General features: G+C 43.3%; 2 protein-coding genes across 4 annotated transcripts; one reads left to right on the top strand and one right to left on the bottom strand.

Moving 5' to 3' along the window:
• Positions 1–1163: 1163 nt before the first annotated feature.
• Positions 1164–6233, bottom strand: LOC115355402 (axonemal dynein light intermediate polypeptide 1-like). The gene is made up of 6 exons (XM_030046187.1): positions 6153–6233; positions 5460–5599; positions 4988–5157; positions 2963–3141; positions 2510–2674; positions 1164–2352 (listed from the first exon to the last, which is right to left on the bottom strand). Exons 1-6 carry the CDS (start codon positions 6231–6233, stop codon positions 2320–2322), a joined length of 768 nt encoding a protein of 255 aa, XP_029902047.1. The 3' UTR covers positions 1164–2319.
• Positions 6234–7458: 1225 nt separating this feature from the next.
• On the top strand, positions 7459–19285 carry caprin2 (caprin family member 2). Of its 3 annotated transcripts, none has more exons than XM_030046360.1 (21): positions 7459–7616; positions 8336–8588; positions 8698–8760; positions 8849–8935; positions 9513–9751; positions 10491–10573; positions 10664–10777; positions 10899–10939; positions 11094–11273; positions 11932–11973; positions 12063–12191; positions 12321–12405; positions 12954–13003; positions 13107–13214; positions 13320–13421; positions 14012–14152; positions 14921–15065; positions 15169–15285; positions 15581–15642; positions 17048–17111; positions 17980–19285. In XM_030046360.1, the coding sequence occupies exons 2-21, from the start codon at positions 8349–8351 to the stop codon at positions 18552–18554; spliced, it is 2667 nt and encodes an 888-aa protein (XP_029902220.1). In that variant the 5' UTR covers positions 7459–7616; positions 8336–8348; the 3' UTR covers positions 18555–19285. The 3 variants fall into 3 exon arrangements, with proteins under 3 accessions (XP_029902220.1, XP_029902219.1, XP_029902218.1); XM_030046359.1 differs by having other exon boundaries at positions 11046–11273; positions 15190–15285; XM_030046358.1 differs by having other exon boundaries at positions 11046–11273.
• Positions 19286–19651: the final 366 nt, after the last annotated feature.

Genomic DNA, 19651 nt, shown 5'->3' with positions numbered 1-19651 from the left:
TTGTGTTTTAGTTCGAGGCCTGCCGAGGAATGTTTATTCAAGTTCTGCAGCCGTTTGCAGAACTCACTTGCCGCAAAGCTATAAGTATTTTGCATGGGAACTGCATGAGCTTTCAACACGGCGTTACTTTTTGTTTGTTTGTTTCAATTTGCCTCATTGATGTGATGTACAGCTTCAATATACATATATATATATTTTTGTATATAAATGAATAAAGAAAAAGCAAAGGTAATGCTCATGTCACAGGTTTGATGTCCTGTATTTAAACCATGTCCGAACACTTTGATTAGCAATGATTGATTAGACTGACCATTTCAGGTAGATCTGTCCAGGTGGTGCAGATTCATTTTGGATCAGATTTCAGGGTTTGGTTGTCTCCGGACACACCTTTAGCATTTCTACAATGAAAAGGTTTTTTGTTCTGTTTCAAGATTTCTGTTTGCCGTTATTCTTGTGAATGAATCAGGAATCTGGATTCAGCTGTGTGTACAGATTCATGACACTTTGTAGTGTTTCTCACCAGAGGGTGGCGTCGCTCTCCTCAGTGCAACTGAAGTGTCATTAATTGCCGTAAAATCAGTAAATTCAACTGTAGCATGATACACAAGAGCTGCTTTTACAGTATCAAGTTTATTTCTGGTGCTGCACCCCAGTTTCTCAGGATCCAAGGTGCAGCACTGTCAGTGAATGATGTAAATAATCCAGTATATTTAACCAAATTGCCTGTAGCACCATTAAAGAAAAAGCAGCTTTTGTTTCAGCGTCAAAGCTTTACTCTCAGCACTGCACCTCAGTTTGTCAAATGTTATGTGTCTAAATGGACAAAATGTCTGACATGGATTTTTTTTTTCCCATCGACTCCTTTAATTTGTGTTGCAGCATAATGTGGGATGGATTGTCTGTTACAAATCCTCCCTAATACTGTATTTATTAACTTATGTTATCTCTGAAATATTTTATTTTTACCACATCTGTTTGCTCTTCTCTGTATGGACAGTGCAGCCGTATACTGAACACAGTGGAAGTGACTGTATTGATTGCATACTTTTGTTCTCCAATTATTGTATTTACTCATTTTAGTTTACCCACAGTGTATACGTATGGCTTCTGAGTAGATATCCAAATGGACGTAGATTGTGCTCGTTTGCCTTTTCCTTTCTCGTTGTTGAAGTGGTATTAGCATGTGAAGTAGAATTGCACTTAAGTAGAAAGGATAACCTTTTAGTAGCCTGTCTGTCCAGATATGGTCGCTTTGCATAGAGAGATGCACTGCCCTTCATTTGTAAAAGCAAAGTTTGTATTTTTATACACGCTTGTACTTTCTACTTGTTCAATAAACATCATTTGTCATGTTCAAAGTGATTGTTCAAGAGAAAATAACTTGAGAAAACAAAATCAAACCGTAACTATCCTCCAGGTAAGCGACATGCATAATAATCATTATTTTTCCTGTCATGCAAGCCTTGTGAATTTATTCTCCAGAAATAATCCAAGTATTAACTGAAGCATAGAAAATGAAGCTCGCACAGCAGCAGACTGAATTTTTATCTCAATAAAAGAAACAAAAACAGTAAGTGTATACAGCTGCTTGTGGCTGCTCAGCTCAGAAATTGAGTGGAGCTGCCGCCTAAAGACTCAGCAGAATTACATGAGATAAACGGGTATTTTTCATATACAGTGAAAGGATGCTGGTTCAAATCATTTGCATAAACAGGTAAACAAAGAAATACAACCAAACTCAGCAGCAGCTCAGCGTCTCAAAGTGTTTCAACATGTCGCCAATGAAAAAGCTGCATTTCCCTTTGTTTCACTGCTAAATTACAATTTGGCCTGAACTCCTCTCAACAATTTTTCTCAGCAATTTTCAGCCTTAAAATTAAAATCCACTGACAAAACTCAGGGCTTTTCAGTGTTTCCTCCAGATGTCAGCTTGGAAAACGTGAAGAGTGACAACCAGACTTCTGCTTTTTGACTTCCTCACCTGCATGCAGCTGAAAGTGGAGTCTTAAGTTCAGATCTGACTTGGGACACCTACAAACTCTCCAGTAAAGCCAAAATACAACAACAGATTTTCATGTTTATATATAATACTTACTCAGATGGCAACAAATTTGAATGCAATCCTGCTCTATATCTTGTTCCCTCATGGAATTGTGGCTTTTTAACTGAGATGATGCTGCCACCTAGTGGTATTGTTATAGCTTGTGAATGCACAAACACTGGCAGGATGCAACAGCTCTCCCATAAGGATGTTAAATGTAAAAATAGCTCGACTTCACATGCATTCACTGGATTTTGACTGTGTGGATGGTGTGGAAGTCAGTTTGAGAGAACGACTGCTTCCAGCTGGACCTGAAAAAAAAAAAAAAAAAACGAATAAAAGATATCAATGCGCTGGAGAGTTAAAGAGAGGAACCACAGTGCAACATGAGAACAGGCCGGTCCCCCCCATTTAAAATTTAAACTTTAAACTTTTTTTTTTCCTGTATGGAGTTATGAATCACTTCACCTTCAGCTCCTGTTTGTGTCTCTGCAGTTCTTCAATCTCCTGTGCACGCCTCTGCTTCTCCATCTGTCGCCTCTCGTTCTCGCGGGTCAGAACTGCCTCACACTCAGCCTTCTGTTCGCTCAGCTGCTGCTCCAAGTCCTGCTTCTCTCTCTGCAGCTCAGCGATCTAGACATGCGAGAGGCCACCAACATCAGTTTATTCCACACAGAAGAAGACGCACTGTGTGTTAAATGAACACTGGGAGATTGCACCGTTTCAGAGAAATAGCGCTCTCTGCTGGACACCAAACAGAAATACACCTTTGTGGTGAAAATTATATTCCTTTGGTCTGTGATCGACCTGAAACTGCAGTTGGTTTGCATGTGATACGGCAAATTCTGGATCTTCGCGTTCATGCATTTACACTGTTGATGCAGGCATAATTCACACATGTATCCGTGTGTATAAGCTTACTCTTTTTTCCATGTCAGCCTTGCTCCTCTCAGCATTCATTTCCTTCCGAAAGCCGTACGCCACGCTGCTCTCGTACAGCGTCTGAAAGGCAGCCATGGTCCTCCGGCTCTCGTTGCACACCTGTGACAGCAGTAGACCTCTCTCGGCACAGTTGATGGTTACCTGTCTGATCAGCTCGTCTGAAATCATTCATAGAAAATTGGGGGTGGGGGGTGGGGGTGAATTAGAGTTCTCATCGGGCCTGAAAATTAAGACCCGACCCGACCCGGGCCGGACTGGGCCAGCCCGAGGCCCGGCCCGACCCGACTAATTAGCCGAACTTTAGGCCCGACAGCCCGATAAAGCCCGAAAAAAAAAAATCGCCAAATTCGCCATTATTTAGCAGAGCCGGTCGGCCGCGGCACCGGGGCACCATCAGTCGGTATCAGGCGGGCCGGCCGCGGCACAGGCCAGCATCAGGCAGCTCACCTGTCAGATCCGGCAGACCTGACGGGTGGGCGCGGTATCGGACGGTGCCGCGGCCGGCCCGCCTGATGCCGACTGATGGTGCCCAGGTGCCGCGGCCGATAAAAAAAATCCCCCACAGAACCCGAAGCCCGACCCGACCCGCCCAATTCACGTAAATTTTAGGCCCGACCCGACCCGAAAATGTCGGGTCGGGTCGGGTCGGGTCGGGTTCGGGCAGAATATGAGAACTCTAGGGTGAATGTGAGCCCTCATTAGAGAATAGGAGCACGGTGACCCTATTCTCCTGCCTGCTTGTGGAAGGAAGCCTAATTCTAACTTTCACCAATGGATATGAGCTGGCTGGATTAGAGATTTATGTGCATGCAGCAATGTCATCAGTCATTGTTGCATATTGAAATACAACAAAGCATTGCCCAAAGTGCTGCACAATGTCAGACAGATGAAAACATCAGATAAAAAATAAGCTAAAACAAATCAGTACACTAACATTAAGACAAGGTGCACAGCATCAAATAAGAATGAAGACACTGGAACAAAACTACACTGGTTTAAAACAAATGAAGCCATAAAAACTGAGGTTAAAAACAAAATCAGTGTTGCGTTAAATCACATTCAACTTAGGCCATTCAAGCAGATTAATTAAAGTCATTCATTCTGAATGCAATGCAATTCTGTACTGTTATTTTCAGGTTGTGCGCTGTGCTATTCTTTATTTTTGCTATGATGGGAAATTTAAGTTTACTGATACGATTCATTTCAAATTCTTGTGCTTTGCTCTTTTTGCATTTATTGTGACGAGTGTAATTTTGTAAGGTAAAAGGGGTAGGTTTACATAAGATTTGCTTCTACCTACACCCTTTCGGTTACATAGTCTAACTGAGAAATCAGTCTTTGAAATGTACCGAAATAAACTCATTCAATCATTCATTCATTCAATGATAAAATGGAAAATTGTATCTAAGCCAGAAAAGCCAGTGAAAATAGATATGTTTTTAATTGAGACTGAGGTTATTGAGGTTATCCATTGAGGTTTCTTCAGGGTTTAGAGGCTGCCGCTGAGAAAGCCTGAGCGGCCCTGAGTGCCTGTCTAGTTCTGGGAACTGATAACAGCTGCTGGTCCAATGACCTGAGCGAACCACGTGGGACACAGGGGTGCAACAGATCTGACAGATAGGCAGGGGCTTATCGGCGTATCTGCTTACTCAGGCCCCGATAGACAAATGGCAGAATTTTGAAGTCAGTTCTGTGCTGGACAGGTAGCCGGTGTGAAGATAAAAATGTGCTCATGCTTCGGAGCGCCGGCCAGGAGTCTAGCAGCGGCATTTTGAAGCAGCTGCACCCTGGATAGTGGTGAATAGTGTCTGGGCCATTCCAACATACAACGAGTCATGCTCAGAGGTAATAAAACCACTAGGGACCTTCTGGAGGGTGGATGTGGATGGTGGATTTGACTTCACTGAAAAAAAAACTCATACAAAATCTTAAGTAACCCTAGTGATCACACACATCTCTATCTACGCCCCCACCTGACCCCCTCCTCCCCGACAGTCTCCTCACCAAAGCACTGGGAGTAGAGCTCCCTGCGGATGGGACAGATGCCTGTCTCTCTGGCCTGCCTTTGCTGCAGCTTCAAATTCAGCTGCTTCGCCAGGCGCACCACGTCATCCCGGGTAGATGGCGTGCTGGACACCTGCTGCACCCACAGCTGGCCGTTCTGCATCCATTCCCTGTGAAAGGAAAGAAAAAAATTAGTTTGATAATAGCAGGGGTTAAATCTTTCCAAATTTCAATGGTCAGCAGTGAATGTGGTCTTTAAAGTGGTGGTAGGTTGCACGGCTGACAAACATAGAGCCACGAATAAAATTCAGCAGCAACTTAGCCTGAACACAACGCCCTCGATGGAGAGCCGTGTTCACTTGCAGTGGAAAGCAACACATTGAGAGGCGGTGCATGCATGGAGCGATGTTTCCACTACAGCTCTGCAAGCAGCCTTTCACTGCTGCCAAACACTGATGAGGACAAACTGTACCTCGGTGGCAGGATGGCATTGAGGATTCTCTGCGTTTGCTGCATGGTGTTGCCGGCTTGGGCTGATCTGGGGTCAGGAGGAAGAGGAGGAGGAGGAGCAGAGCCACTGACAGGAGGCAGCTGTGGGGAAAAAATATATTGCTAATCTAGTTCATCTGAAATTTAAAAAAAAATTCTTTAGACCAATAAAAATCCTTCCAACCAGCAGGGACACCTGGACTCATGAGGGTTATGTATCAAATTGTATACAATGTGTAAATAAATTGTAGAGAATAACATCTATTGGTTAACATTAGCTAGTAACTGAAGCGTTAGTTTTCACTTTTCAGTCATCAGTTAACGCTGAATGAATGAGTAAATAAAATAAATAAAATAAAATAAAATAAAATAAACCAAAATACATGAATAAGTAAATAAAATAAAATTTAAATAAAATAAAATAAAATAAAATAAAGCAAAATACATGAATAAGTAAATAAAACAAAATAAAATAAAATAAAATAAAGCAAAATACATGATTAAGGGAATAAAATAAAATAAAATACATGAATAGTAAATAAAATAAAATAAAATAAACCAAAATACATGAATAAGTAAATAAAATAATATAAAATAAAATAAAATAAAATAAAGCAAAATACACGAATAAGTAAATAAAATAAAATAAAATAAAATAAATGATTAAAAAGCTCACCCTTGGTGAACTGCTGTCTGTGCTTCTGGTCTTCAAAACTGGATTGTCGTATTTCAGCAGGGAGTCGTGCGGTGGATTCATCGTGTCTCTCTTACCAAACTAAATCCACTTCAGATGATCAGTTTTTAAAATTTAGTTTGCTAACAGAGTTGTCCGGGTTGTCGACCGTCCTGGAGATAAAACTTCAGCTGTTTACGTTGTCATGGCAACAGCGCCCGGTCCAGCGCCGTGTCTTCGTCCCACGTGAACCGGCGCGTCGTGAACGTGTAATTTGAGGGACGATCCGCTGCCAGAATGAGCTCGATTATTTTGTGAAGCCTTGTGCCCGTACTGTAAAACACTTTCTAAAGAAAAAAAAAAAAAATCGGTCACTTTAATTTCGGTGTGTTAGTTAACGCGGAACTCAAGGGCAGGAGTGACTGCGACGATCCCGGGATGCATTCGAAACGTACCACAGGAAGCGTAACGGCGTCAATATCGTCAACACAAAAACACACAAACATAACAATAATTAGAATAGGAATCATTAAAAAAGAAAAGAAAGAAAAACATGACAGAACATGAAACGTGTCATGAGCTTTACTGGCAAATAATATGAATTTGTCAGGGGAAAATATAGGCTATTTTAAAATCATTAAACTGAAATACCTAAAATACAATGTAAACCTCCATCCAGATATCATTATGAATATCTGTGGTAAGGTGGAACCAAAAAAAAAAAAAAAAAAAAAAAAAGAGTAGGCTAACTATGAAACGACAATTAACAACGCACTGTCATAGCAATATTAAAAAAAAAAAAAAAAAAAAAAAAGCAATTAACCAAAACAGATTAAAAAACAAAGTTGCTGAGAAGCAAAAACAAACTGAATATTACAGTAACACAATGGGAGACTGACAATATTTCAAAATCACTATTAAGCACCACAAACTCTCAATTCCCAGTAGAAACACTTGGAGAATATTTTAATAATAGGCTACCATACAAGATTAAATAAGATAAGAGATTTAGTAACCAACTTTAAATCCTTACAGGAATATTTTAGGAATATTCCAGCTATACCATGGGATATAGACTACATAAATAAAGAAATAAATAAATGAGACCACCAGGGAGTTTGAACTTCCTCGGAATATTGTTGTAATGCAATTTGAGATGAAATAAAGTGGCCACAATATACTGTTCAGTGTGACAGGCGCACTTTGAGTGTCTAAGGGAATAATATGGGAATTGTAACGCAGCCGTGACAGGTGCCACCGGATGTGGTCAGGGTGGATTTGTGCCCCCCGTGGAGCATGTCTCAGGCTGGAAGGGTATATAAAGGTATGAGCTGACACCGGCGTGGCCTCTGCAAACTTAACATCACGTCAAGTCGGCTTGGAGAGGGGTCACTCCGGGGGTTTTTGGGTGTCAAGCGCCTCTCCCGTGAAGCTTTTTTTTCCACGCATCCAAGCCAAAGACACGAGGTTGGTCAGCTGTTTTCTTGGCGTGGCGTTTTGTTGTCGAAATGGTGGGATATACTCCGTCTAAAACTGAAATTGCATCTCAGTGATTCAACTAAAAAAAAAAAAAAAAAAAAAAAAAAAAAAAAAAAGCGATTGTGGTGGCATATGTGAGCGTCTTGTCCTTCAGTGTGTGCAGCGCAGGGTGGATGATTGCGGATCGATTGCATGATATCGGTGCACAAATTGCAGCACGATTAATCCCGTGTCCAATCTTTAATTGGGCATTATAGGCAATTATCCCCTCTGCAGATAATCCGCTCCATCCGACTGCTGCAGGGTGAGCTGTGTGATTTACGGACGAGATGCTTGAAATGAATGCACATGGGGGGGATAATGCAATTTATGGAGGGGTGTCCAAATAAAAAGCACCTCTTCCCTTGCATTTTTTTTCTTTTTTGTTTGTTGTTGTTGGTGTTATGACCTGGTGCTTTCTGCGTCTGCCGGTTTCATGATTCATCCAGAGAAAGCACACTGTTCAGCGGCCGGTATAAATGCAGTGTCACGGGGTTGGCGACTGCCCAAGCTGGGAGAGTCCAGCTCTATTGAGGCTCTTGCATTGGCTTGGCTTCAGCAGCATCTTTATTCCCTGTTGCACTTGCACGGAATAGAAATGACATAGCCTTTTTTTTTTTTTTTTTTTAAATTTTACACAAATGATCATGTAAAGGTGTCTCTTGCAGCGAGGATACCGACATGGTACAGCTGTCTCCTTCCCCTACCCTGGATGTCTCCCCCCCACCTGAGCGCCTAGAGGAGGCTACCGACAGCCAGGAGAACCCAGAGACCGGTAGCCCAAAGATGGGCTCTCCCGGTGGGCTGAGCGCTCTCCAGCTGAACCTGGAGGTCTCCACGTCCTACCATGGCTATGAGACCTACATAGAGGACGGCCTCATCTGCCTGAAACACAAGATCCGCAACCTGGAGAAAAAGAAGGTAGGACGGTCACAGGTTAGAGAGCAGGGGTGTTTTTGTTTTCCAAGCTGGATGATGGAGGAACAGCAGGGCATCTGTATTTTTACGGTGTGTCTTTTTGTGCCCACAGCTGAAACTGGAAGACTACGAGAAGAGGTTGAAACGGGGCGCGATGCTAAACAAAGATCAGATGGTAAAAAGTGCCCGAGGGATAATCATGAGTATAAATAACCTGCATGCTTCTTGTGTGGCTCACATGGGTTTGTCTGGACCTTCCCCAGGAGGCTGTGAGCAAATACGACGAGGTGCTGCATAACCTGGCCTTCGCACGGGAGCTGCACAAAACCCTGGACGGTTTGACTCAGAATGTAAGATCTTTTTTTTTTTCGCAAATATCTGACCTTCAGCCATTTTGATTCATTTACCAGCCCTTTCTTTCACTTTGTGGCCTCAGAGTTAGCCGTGCGTTGGCACCGTCATGGTGGCAGGCCAAGAATAGTTGGTTGTATCTGCTGCATTGTTTCCTGCATTGTTCAAAGTCCTTTTTTTGTATCCTCTAGAGAAGGCCAAACAAGACAATAGAGATCGCTTATTGTATTGACATCCTGTCTGCTTCTTGTTACCCGGCACTGGTTCTATGGAGCATGACGGATTTTGTTTTTTGCCAAGTCGGTTTAGTTTAGAGTTTGCATGGGTTTGAAAAAGTTGATGTGCATGCTATGTTGAAGATCTGTGTTGTATGGCAGCAATTCATGCCTGATACACAACTGACTGGCTAAACATACGTATTTTGAATCCTGTTTGCAGAATTTAGCTGTTAGTGCTCCAGCTCTCTGTTGATCACGGTTAAGTGTGCACGCTTTTACATACATTGAGAATTGTTCAGTGATGGCTGCTGCTGTAAACAGAGGTCAGTGCAAACTCTCTGGTCCATCCTGTCCGCAGCTGCTGAGGGCCCAGAAGAAGGCTGCGAAGAAGGAGCAGGTGGTGAAGGTGGAGGCGGAGAGGAGGAGGCTGAGCACGGTGCTCCAGGTGCAGCACCTCCTCCACAGCCTGCAGCAGGAGCACGTCAGGAGGGACCTGCTGGCCGGACACAACCAGGCGCCGCACATCCCGGCCCAGCAGCTTCACAGCCTCATCCAGCTCGCCGCCCTGCTGGGAGTCAAGAGGGATAACAGACTGAGGTCTCTGTTGCACACTATCTGTATTTTTGTCACTGTTCCTCTGTTTTTATCTCCATATAATTTGTCATCGTGGCAGTAGACTGCAGATGGGCTGCCACTATTGGTCGATTTAATGGAGAGGGATTTTTCCTGCCGTGCAGCACAAAATTACAATAATATATCAGCGGAGGGTTGATAGGGTTGTTGATCAATGCAACAATTACCTCACTAGGTGCTGAGATTTGTAGTTTAAAAACTCATTGTCCGGCCCATATTGGTTTTGGAACACTAACCCCCCACCCGTTGGCATTTCAGCGTATTCCCACCTCACCTTTCTGCTAGAGGCGAGGATGGTGCTGCAAACCAAAGTAGCAAGATGCTGTATTTCAGCCAAAAAGGCAAATGACAAAGCAGCGCGGTCATCGTTTCAGTTTCAGTTTTTATTTGTATAGCATCAAATCATAGCAAAAGTTATCTCAAGGCTTTTTACAGAGACCTAACAAGTTTTAGCTCATCCCGGGACCCAAAGTCATGTCTGCATAGGGATTTATGTGTCACCTTTCCACTAGACACCTGGATCTCTGCTGCAGGAGCGGTGCTGTGCAGAAGTCCTGTTACTGTTGTGCCGTTCCCGCTGCTTGTCAGTTATCACAGATTACTGACAACCCCTTCAAAAATACTGCAGTGGCAAGATTTTCAGTGTCAGAAAGCCTTGAGACTCGGTGATGTCTTTTCTTTCTCCTCCACACGTCTGTTCTAGTTTAGAAGAACAGATGGAGCAGGCGGCTCTGGTCTACTTGGACCTGCTGGAGGGAAAAGACAAGCCGGTGGCTGGATCGACATGTGAGTATGAAAAGTACATGCAGATTTCCAGGCTTTGTCAACCGCATCCCGAGATGATGATTTCCGGTTAATTCACTTGAATCTTCCCAGTTAAGCTCATGAAAGAGGAGCTCACCAGGCTGCTGGACTGCAAGTACTTCAGTTGTCTTCCACCTCCCCCAAATAACACTCCAGACACGCTGCTGACGTCAACCAGCCACACTAGTAAGAAAAAATTTGGTTATACTCATTGAAGTGCTGAATTCACTGCTTATGTTGCCACACTGACTGCATAGTTTGGATATTTTTAATTGCAGATTTATATTTCTGTTTTTGCTCCCATCAGCTTTATCAATGTCAAAAACAAATGAAGTTCCCAAAAAGGAGGTAAGAACAACTGTACATTTGGGTTTTAAGATGTATTTGGGCGCTGCGCGTGGCGTCACGAGCATGTACACCAGGATCCACTGATGCTCTGTGGGTGATATGGCAGTTTTTCAACAGACTCTACCTGACTGACATGGAGACTCCTCCCACTCAGAACTGGAAGGAGGATTTCCAGGCCGTGAAGGAGCGGGAGCCCCCTGACTACTGGGATATGGAGTTCACCGACGGGCCCTCCTCCCCGCAACCTGGAGTCCACAAACCATGGAGAGGAGCGGCGGCCTTCATCCCCAAAGTCCCGGTCGCCAGCAAGAAACTCTCTGCTGACAGCAAACAGGTCAATTGTAGTCAGAAATTGCAGGACATTGGGGTTGGTTATTAAAATGTTCCTCCTTGTCACTTCAGCTTCATTGTCCCATAACAAAATTTTGGATGCTCGTACAGGGAGTACATTAAAAATCAATAATGTAATGGAAAACTTCAAGGCATCTTCAGGTATTAATTCAAACGACAGGTAGTGCAGCAGCCTGCTTTGATCAAACAGCTGTAGCGCCAGTCACACGGCAGGATAAAGGCGTGAAATGCATCAAATCGATAATGTGAATGCACAGGCTCTCCTCACAAAGATGGTCTGGGGCTGAGAATTCAGTGAAGCATCAAAACCACAAATTAGACAAGAGCTACAGGCTTTCCAGTGCTGGCTACGATCCTGAGCAGCTTGTTGTGGTGTTTTCCATCAGTTATTTTTCCACTGGGTTTCATAACAGCCGATACATGAAGCACATTGATGGGTTTGATTATTTTATCATAATTCATTGCTCCCAACACCTTTGGGTGAAATCATCGGAGAGGGTGGGGGAAGACGGGGCAGGTGAATGTGTTTTTGCACAATAAACTGGAGAGATGATCTGCTTTACAGGGCATGCCCTTGTGCAGAATCGCACAATGAACTCCACTGTTCAAATAATGAAACAGCTGATCTTCTCTCTCCTCAGAGAAAAGAGAGGAAAGCCAAAGCAGAGCAGAATGCCAAATCGGTGAGTAGAGAACTGCTTGTTTTTCCTCGCATGTAAACATGTCTGTAGACTTTCAGCCATCCGGGTAATGTCCCCTAATTTCTTGACAGGCGGTCTACATGGAAATGCCGGTAGAGGTTTTCAACTCTCCATCTGCCTTGCCCAAAGACCCCGTCCTGAGGAAGCAGCACCTCGAGGACCTGATGACAAAGATCCATGGTTCCTTCAGTTTCATGCAGGTACACACTGATGCCAGACACTTTCGCATACCTGACAGTGCTAAATGAAACTGTTTTTTTTTTAATTATTATTTTTATTTGTCAGTGTTGATTGTTGTTTTGAAGCTTAAAAATCAGTGTTTTGTTCAGGACTCTCTTCTGGATGGTGAGAGCTCTCCCACTAACAACCACCCCAGACTGGGTAGACGGGCATCTGGATCTCCCTCCCCGCTCGGTAACCTAAAACAATGTGAATTTGATTCCAGCTTGATTTTTATGTGCCTAATTTCATTTTTGGATGAAACCCTTCAAATTTACCATCTCAAGCAGACGCAGTGTAATATTCAGTCACCTATATCGGCTTCAAAAAGCAGTGTCTGTGCAGGTCTAGGGTTATTTTTACTGTCTATTTGCCTAATTATGAAATTGGCACTCATCACTGTATCTTTGTTATGAAAATGACGCTCAAGACGATGCATAAGACTGGCCTTTCTGGGTTTTGTGGTAGGATTATTAAAAAAAATACATATCTTTATCAGTATTGTAATGGCCATTATGGGTGGGAAAATATATTAGAACATATTGCTGCATCTATTGTCAGAATTTCCTGTCCTGTCCTTTGTCTTTGTAAAGGTCTTGATGTCTCATCCACAATTTGCTTTACCTTTTATTCCAGCCATGAAATTATGAGAGTACAGATCCTTCTGATTTCATTTCAAGAGGATGTTTTTTTTTTTGGCATGAAATTTCTCGGTCATCTGTGTATTTTCAACCTCCTAACAGCTCAGAGAGACTTGAGAAGCCCGGTCGATGTCCTGTCCAAAGCAATGCATGTAAGCTCTGTCATGACTCTCTTTCTCCATGTTAAGCCTGACATCCACTTGTTATTGGTTTGAATGGGAAATGTCATCTGTCGACCCTCATTCCCTCGTGCAGTCCACCCCGCTGCCCACCAGGCTTATGGAGCGCAAAGCCAGTCTGACCAACGGGGACCAGTGTCTGGAGACCTGCGACCTGGAACTCACCACAGAAGACCTACCTCATGTAATGAATTTGCTCTGAGATCCAGCGTATTCATTAAACCAATTTTCTGAGAGACGGTTAAGTGGTAGCTATTTTTTTTTTTTTTTTTTTTTTTTTTTTTTGCAGGAGCCACTGCAGTTGCCTGAAAGCGAGGCGTTTCCTTCGCCTCCGCTGTACCGCAGGGAGTCGGCCATCTCTGTCAGCCTGGAGGAGAAGAGCCGTCCTCGGGTAAGGGAGCATGCTTCCCCGCCTCTGTCACATGTGGAGATGGATGATTTTTATACTGTTGTAGATGTGCCATGTCAGAAATTTCCACTATAATGAGGCAAAATGAAATCTGATCGGGGAAAAAGGGTAAACCTCTTTTTGAAAAGTGATCACTTAGAATTAAAACAAATGATGGCACTTTAAAAGGGTTGTAGGGAACAAACTAATCTGTGAGGTCATTTATTTTTCACATTAATTTTATTTTGGTGACATCTTTTTGTGAAGGTCGGTCATTGCTGAGGTTTGTGTTTTTTTTTGGAAAAAGTAAATTAGTATGAGCATGACTGTGACATTTTCTGTCTGTTCAGCCATGATGGCTAATGCTAACTACCCAGTTCTTCTCCTGTTGATTCTCCCTGAATTTGAGGTAAAATTATTTTTCCCCATAAGGATGTAGCTATTTTCAGACTTAACGTTTTTGCTTTTTTTGATCAATGCACTACTTTACTATTTTTTTCTTGTCTTTGGTGCCTCAGTCCCATCACAGCTTCTGCTGATGAAATTGTAATCTACATCTCAGTGTCATTTGTCTGTTTCCTCGTAAACCACAGACCCCAGTAAGTGATTCAGGGAAGCAGTCCCCCTGCAACAGCGTGGCACCGTGCAGCTCCACCCCTCCTCAGGGACAGGCTTTCTCCACACCCCCAACCAGGCGAACTCTCACCTCCACACAGTTTCAAAACATTCACTCAGTAAGTCATGCTACGTTTGTCTTTCTTCATTCAACGGTTAGACTTGTCAAGTCAGTGAACCAAACACTACAGCTGGTTGAAGCTCTAATTGTTAAAATTAGCTGGTGTAATGTTTGGTTTTCAATGGCACAGATTACTGACTGTGTGCTGGGTCAGAAAACACAAATTCAGCCCGATTTCTGTCCCGTGTTTGAGAATCATAGTCAAGTAGCTTTTAATGGACACTTACTTTCTTGATTTGACGTATTTTCCATTGAAACAGGACATTGAGGTGGGACCATTCGCAAGAGCAAACCAATTGGATATCAGTTTTGGAGAATTTTATTTGAAGGCTAGGTGAATGAGAGAGCGGCTGTTTAAAGATTTGGGAAGGTTTTATTGGTTGAAGTTTTACCTTAAATCCATTAGTGCAGGGTGATGTCATCACATAAGACACTGTTGTACAGGAAGAAGAGGCCATGTGAGGTCATTTCATGGGGTCTTTAACCTGCAGTATGGTTGGATCCAAGAATTGCAAGTTTTTTTTGTCGAACGTCTGTATTTTTTATTTTATTTTTTTTTCTGGCTGTTATTGACTAGAATAACATCTCTATGCCGTGTTTGAGTATCAGACTTTTTAATTTTTCATAAAATTTTTTGATCCCAACCACCAGCAGATAATAAAAGACGCCATGTGTTGATTGGTCAGGGTCAAAAGTCAAAAGGGTCTTTGTTGCAAGCTTTTTCCCCAGGCTATTCAGACATCTGTCTTTTTTTTTCTTTCTGCAGGTCTTCAAGGTGAACACCTCCCTGCCACAAAACGGGGACTTGAACTACAAGTCAGACACCACGGTTTTCTCTGAGACCCGGTACAGCACTGCCAGCACCCAAACGCCGCCCGAGTTTGCCCCCTCAGAAGACGAAGCACAGCCAGGTACATGGATCCTTGGTCATGCTGCTAAACTGTAGTCCGTAATCAGTTGACGCGTCGACCGCACATTGTCTGAGATGTTTTGTGCTGCGTCGTCTCTTAACAGTCTACCAGTCTGATTATACAGTGGGTAACGGTGGACAGATCTTCCTGTCCCCCGGCCAATCGGGCGGAGGCGTGGGTCGCTCTGGCCAGTCGTACTACACCAGAGGATCTGTGAGAGGTATGGCACGTGGAGGCAAGGGACTGGCACACTCCTTTCGCTCTTCTGGCTGGCATCGAGGTATCTATCCTCTGCTTTTCTTTCCACTTTCCTGCTGTTTGTCACCACTGAGTATTTAATCTCCGCCTTCTCCTTTTGCTAGATATCTGTTCATGTCCCATGTAGGGAATTCCTGTCACATCCCAGCTAAAGCTTAACTGGGACCTGTAAAGCTTAGCATGGCACCTGTAAGTCAGCTGAAATTAATCTGTTGTTGCGGTGGATTTGGGGCTTAACACCGGTCTCTGTTCCCCAGGAGGAGCCTTCATCCCCCAGACTCATCTCAGGGACTCTGGCCCTCTGCTGTATGCTGCAAGGGTAAGCAAAAGCATACACGGCCATTGGCATTACTGCTACTCCGACATGGGAAATCCTGTGACCAATATACAGGATTTGATGTTGCCATCTTTGTGCCATACTCCAGGGTGAGCATTCATACTGAATCCCAATTCCAAATGTCAAAGGAATGATGTACTAATCCACAAATGTTGACTCTTGAGGACATCGGGCTGTGCTGTAACAGATCTATAGGGCTGTCAGAGAGGCAGCGCCATTCATCAGCCACCTAATCTAAATGTTACAGGGTAGGGTTGGCTCGTGACACTTGCAGAAGGCTCAGTCGTGATTTATGGTGTCCTTGAACCACTTACTATCAACACAAATACAGCTGAAGTCACCCACCATGCCCCGCCAGCTACTGTACACTTAGGCTTACCACAAGTTTCAGCTTTATTTTTAATTTCTGAATTTGCAATTCCAGACTGAAGTGGCAGCGGATTGTGCAGGCCTGGGACAGTCCGCTAAACTGATCAGAAACTTGAAATGTATCAATTACACCCAAGACTGAGAAGAGTATTTCACAGCTCCGGCTACACTGCAAAAAGTAAAATCTTACCAAGAATATTTGTCTTATTTCAAGTCAAAATGTCTTATTTCTAGTCAAAATATCTCATTACACTTAAAATAAGACATGATCAGCTCAGAAATAACTTGTTTTTAGACAATTTTCACCTGTTTCAAGTGAAAATTAGCTTGAAACAAGAAACAAATTCTGCCAATGGAACAAGCAAATTTTTACTTGTTCACTTGTGTCACAAGTAAAAATTTGCTTGTTCCATTGGCAGAATATGTTTCTTGTTTCTAGCAAATTTTAACTTGTTTCAAGTAAATTTTCACTTGAAACAAGTGAAAATTGTCTAAAGACAAGTAATTTCTGAGCTGATCATGTCTTATTTTAAGTGTAATGAGATATTTTGACTAGAAGTAAGACATTTTTACTTGAAATAAGACGAATACTCTTGGTAAGATTTTGACTTTTTGCAGTGTACCATGACTACACAATCTTATGATGTATAACTCCTCCTGTGTAGTAGATTTTTGGCCTCTGGCTGGTAACATTTCTTCTAAAAAGCCAACCTTGTTGCTTACAAAATGTTAGCTGAGACTCTGCACACAACCAGAACCTAACATCAGCATCGTAAAAAGTTAATATACCAGCAGCCTTGCTTCATAAACACACGGTATGCAAACATGCTACCAACCAGCTAACATGACTATCCTAAAGAAAACAACCAATATACTGGCGAGATATGCATACTACAAACCAGCTAATGTAAGACCAGGTTAAGATATTAATTCATCAGCAAATATACCTCTGAAAATTAAGTTGCTTGGCCTGTTTGCATGGGTTTTACATTTTCACTGGGGTCTTATCCTCCTGCAGGACTCTGGATACCAGCACGGCTACAGACGTGGAGGCAGCGGAGGAGGGAGGCATAACTCCAGTGGTAAGGACACAAGCTCACTCTCCAACATCGCAATCAATAAGTGGGTTTATAAACATAAGTTATCTGAATATTCACCTATTTCCTATTGAGGGCTTAGTCGGGATTTGGCCACAAAAGATGTGCTGAACATGCATGCTCTCTTGCGACAGTGCTTAAGAGCAGTAGCTGTGACGAACATTTTAATGAGCTACTTTTTTGCGTTTATAATGCTTGAACTCAGTAAAATTCTGGTATATTGAAAGGAATAAAAAAAAATAGACTTTCAAATTACTTGGTTTAATTTAGTGGCCGCTGCATGCTCAAAGAATCTGGTGTGGTTCAAACCACTGATGTGCACTGCATTTTTGTGCAGAGTGATTTGCTGAAGTGATAAGAAACAGGATGTAAACATGCAGCGTCAGCCACAAGTAGCACACAGCTGTTCAGATTTTGGACAGATGAGAGAGGACACTATAATCTAGCTCAGGTGCTTTCAGTTATGTGCCACGGAGAGCTGGGAGGACGCATGTTTTCATTCCAACTAATCACTAGACCAGGTGATTTCACTGATTAGTTCCTCCTCTGTGGTTGAAGTTGTTAATCCCCTGGTGTTATGATTTGTTGGAATGAAAATCTGCAGACTATACATGAGTCTGACTGCTGTCCCTGGACCCAGCTCTTAACAAAGTATCAGGCCTGGCCATGCAATACATTGTCACCTTACTGAAAGTATAAATGTGCTGATGAAATTCAGGTATTAGCACCGCTGACCCAACATGTCTGACACCTGTATTCTACCATTTAAAAACCCCAAATTGCTTGTGCCAGCGACTGCTTCGGGCACAGTTGTGCTTCATTTCTTGACCTCAGGGTTGTCTTAACCCCGCAGCAGGATGGAGTGACTCGTCCCAGGTGAGCAGCCCTGACCGCGAGGGAACCTTCACCATTGTGGACTCGGGACACGGGGACTCCCTTTCTGTCTCCACCCTGGAGGTCCCTCTCACCCCCCACGGCCACCACCACACCACCCTGCTGCCCATGCAACTGTACCCGCTGTCCCAGCCTCTGCGAGTGGCGTTCACCGCCTCTCGCACCGCCAACTTTGCTCCGGGCAACCTGGACCAGCCGATCGTGTTCGACCAGCTGCACAGCAACCTGGGGGAAATGTACGACACCCACATCGGCCGCTTCACCTGCCCCGTCAACGGGACCTACGTCTTCATCTTCCACATCCTGAAGCTCGCCATCAACGTGCCGCTTTACATCAACCTGATGCGCAACGAGGAGGTGATGGTTTCAGCGTACGCCAACGACGGAGCCCCCGACCATGAGACGGCAAGCAACCACGCCATTCTGCCGCTCTTCCAAGGAGATCAGGTGTGGCTCCGGCTGCACCGTGGCGCCATCTATGGCAGCACCTGGAAGTACAGCACCTTCTCCGGCTTCCTCCTGTACCAGGACTGAGTGGCTGCCAGACAGGCAGCCCACTTTTGCCAGTGTGTGGACTGTTGCTTTGCACTAAATGGTGATTAACTGTGACATTTCAATATCATGTGGTCAGGCTGCATGCCAGTGCCCTTTTCATTATCAAGCCCATTTCATGACATACAATGTGTTAATGGACATATAGTATGGATTGTTTTTTCAAGCTGTATTTGCAGCTCTCTACATCTGAAATGGGGGTTGTGAACGCTTGACATCTACACCGATGTACTATTTCCCCATGAATGTGTGGTTTATGATTGTGGTGGTCAGGTGACTCCTTGTGACTGTGAAACTAAAACAACTGGGCCTCGATCACGTGTCCATCTTGCTGTTAATTGTACTGTAGCATAAACCCACACTGATTCCACTGAGACCTCTGATGCAATGTTATGAATTTGTGCCTTTGTTTTCTGAATGGCTTTTGATGACTGACCAGATTTTTTTGAATGGCTACTGAATTGAATGAATGGCTTATTTATGGGATGAATTGTAACCGACTTTACAATCAGCACTTTGCTTGATGCTAATATGCATTCAGTCCTGCCTAACCGTGTGTGAATGTGAAGTTTGTGGAGGAGAGAGAGAATGTCTTCTTGGTGATGGGTATGGTGTTGAACACTTAAGGCCAAATTGTTGCACTAACAGACTACTGTGGAAGAGATGAAAGTGGTCCCTTGATGTGCCTAAATAAAAGAGATGAGCAGTGAAGACTGGGTGTGTCATCGTTTTTCCAAATCTCTCCTTGTCCTATCTCTACAGTATGATGCATTCTGGACAAAATATCGGCACTAGGCTTGCAGATTTGAAATTTGAAGTCTCTGATGGGTATGCATAAAATCTTTAAAGAAAGAAAATGATGTCTCATGATTAAATAGTCTTGTTTCTGAGCCCTATTCATGGCCCATTTTAAATAGTCATTATATACAACCATCATCTTAAGCAAAGTTTTATATTTGTGTTTATTCTGCAAATTGATCAATTACTTGTTAGTATCAAAAGAATCAAATTCTTTATAGATCCCCAGGGGGAGGTTTGCTCAGCTGCAGCTGTCCAGATTCTCAATAGAAGGGCTAAAT

The sequence above is a fragment of the Myripristis murdjan genome, chromosome 23, assembly GCF_902150065.1.
Source record: "Myripristis murdjan chromosome 23, fMyrMur1.1, whole genome shotgun sequence".
Taxonomy (NCBI): Eukaryota; Metazoa; Chordata; class Actinopteri; order Holocentriformes; family Holocentridae; genus Myripristis; species Myripristis murdjan.
Note: the sequence above shows the minus strand (reverse complement) of the source record. Positions and strands in the feature narration are given on the sequence as shown.

Excerpts from the sequence above, each read along its gene's own strand:
- LOC115355402 (XM_030046187.1), bottom strand. The coding sequence starts at position 6,233 with ATGAATCCACCGCACGACTCCCTGCTGAAATACGACAATCCAGTTTTG. Across the intron at positions 5,158-5,459 it reads AATGCCATCCTGCCACCGAG|GGAATGGATGCAGAACGGCC; the intron begins GTACAGTTTGTC and ends TTCCTTTCACAG. Across the intron at positions 3,142-4,987 it reads GCTCTACTCCCAGTGCTTTG|ACGAGCTGATCAGACAGGTA; the intron begins GTGAGGAGACTG and ends GAATGATTTCAG.
- caprin2 (XM_030046358.1), top strand. The coding sequence starts at position 8,349 with ATGGTACAGCTGTCTCCTTCCCCTACCCTGGATGTCTCCCCCCCACCT. Across the intron at positions 9,752-10,490 it reads AAGAGGGATAACAGACTGAG|TTTAGAAGAACAGATGGAGC; the intron begins GTCTCTGTTGCA and ends CGTCTGTTCTAG. Across the intron at positions 11,974-12,062 it reads CAGAGCAGAATGCCAAATCG|GCGGTCTACATGGAAATGCC; the intron begins GTGAGTAGAGAA and ends ATTTCTTGACAG.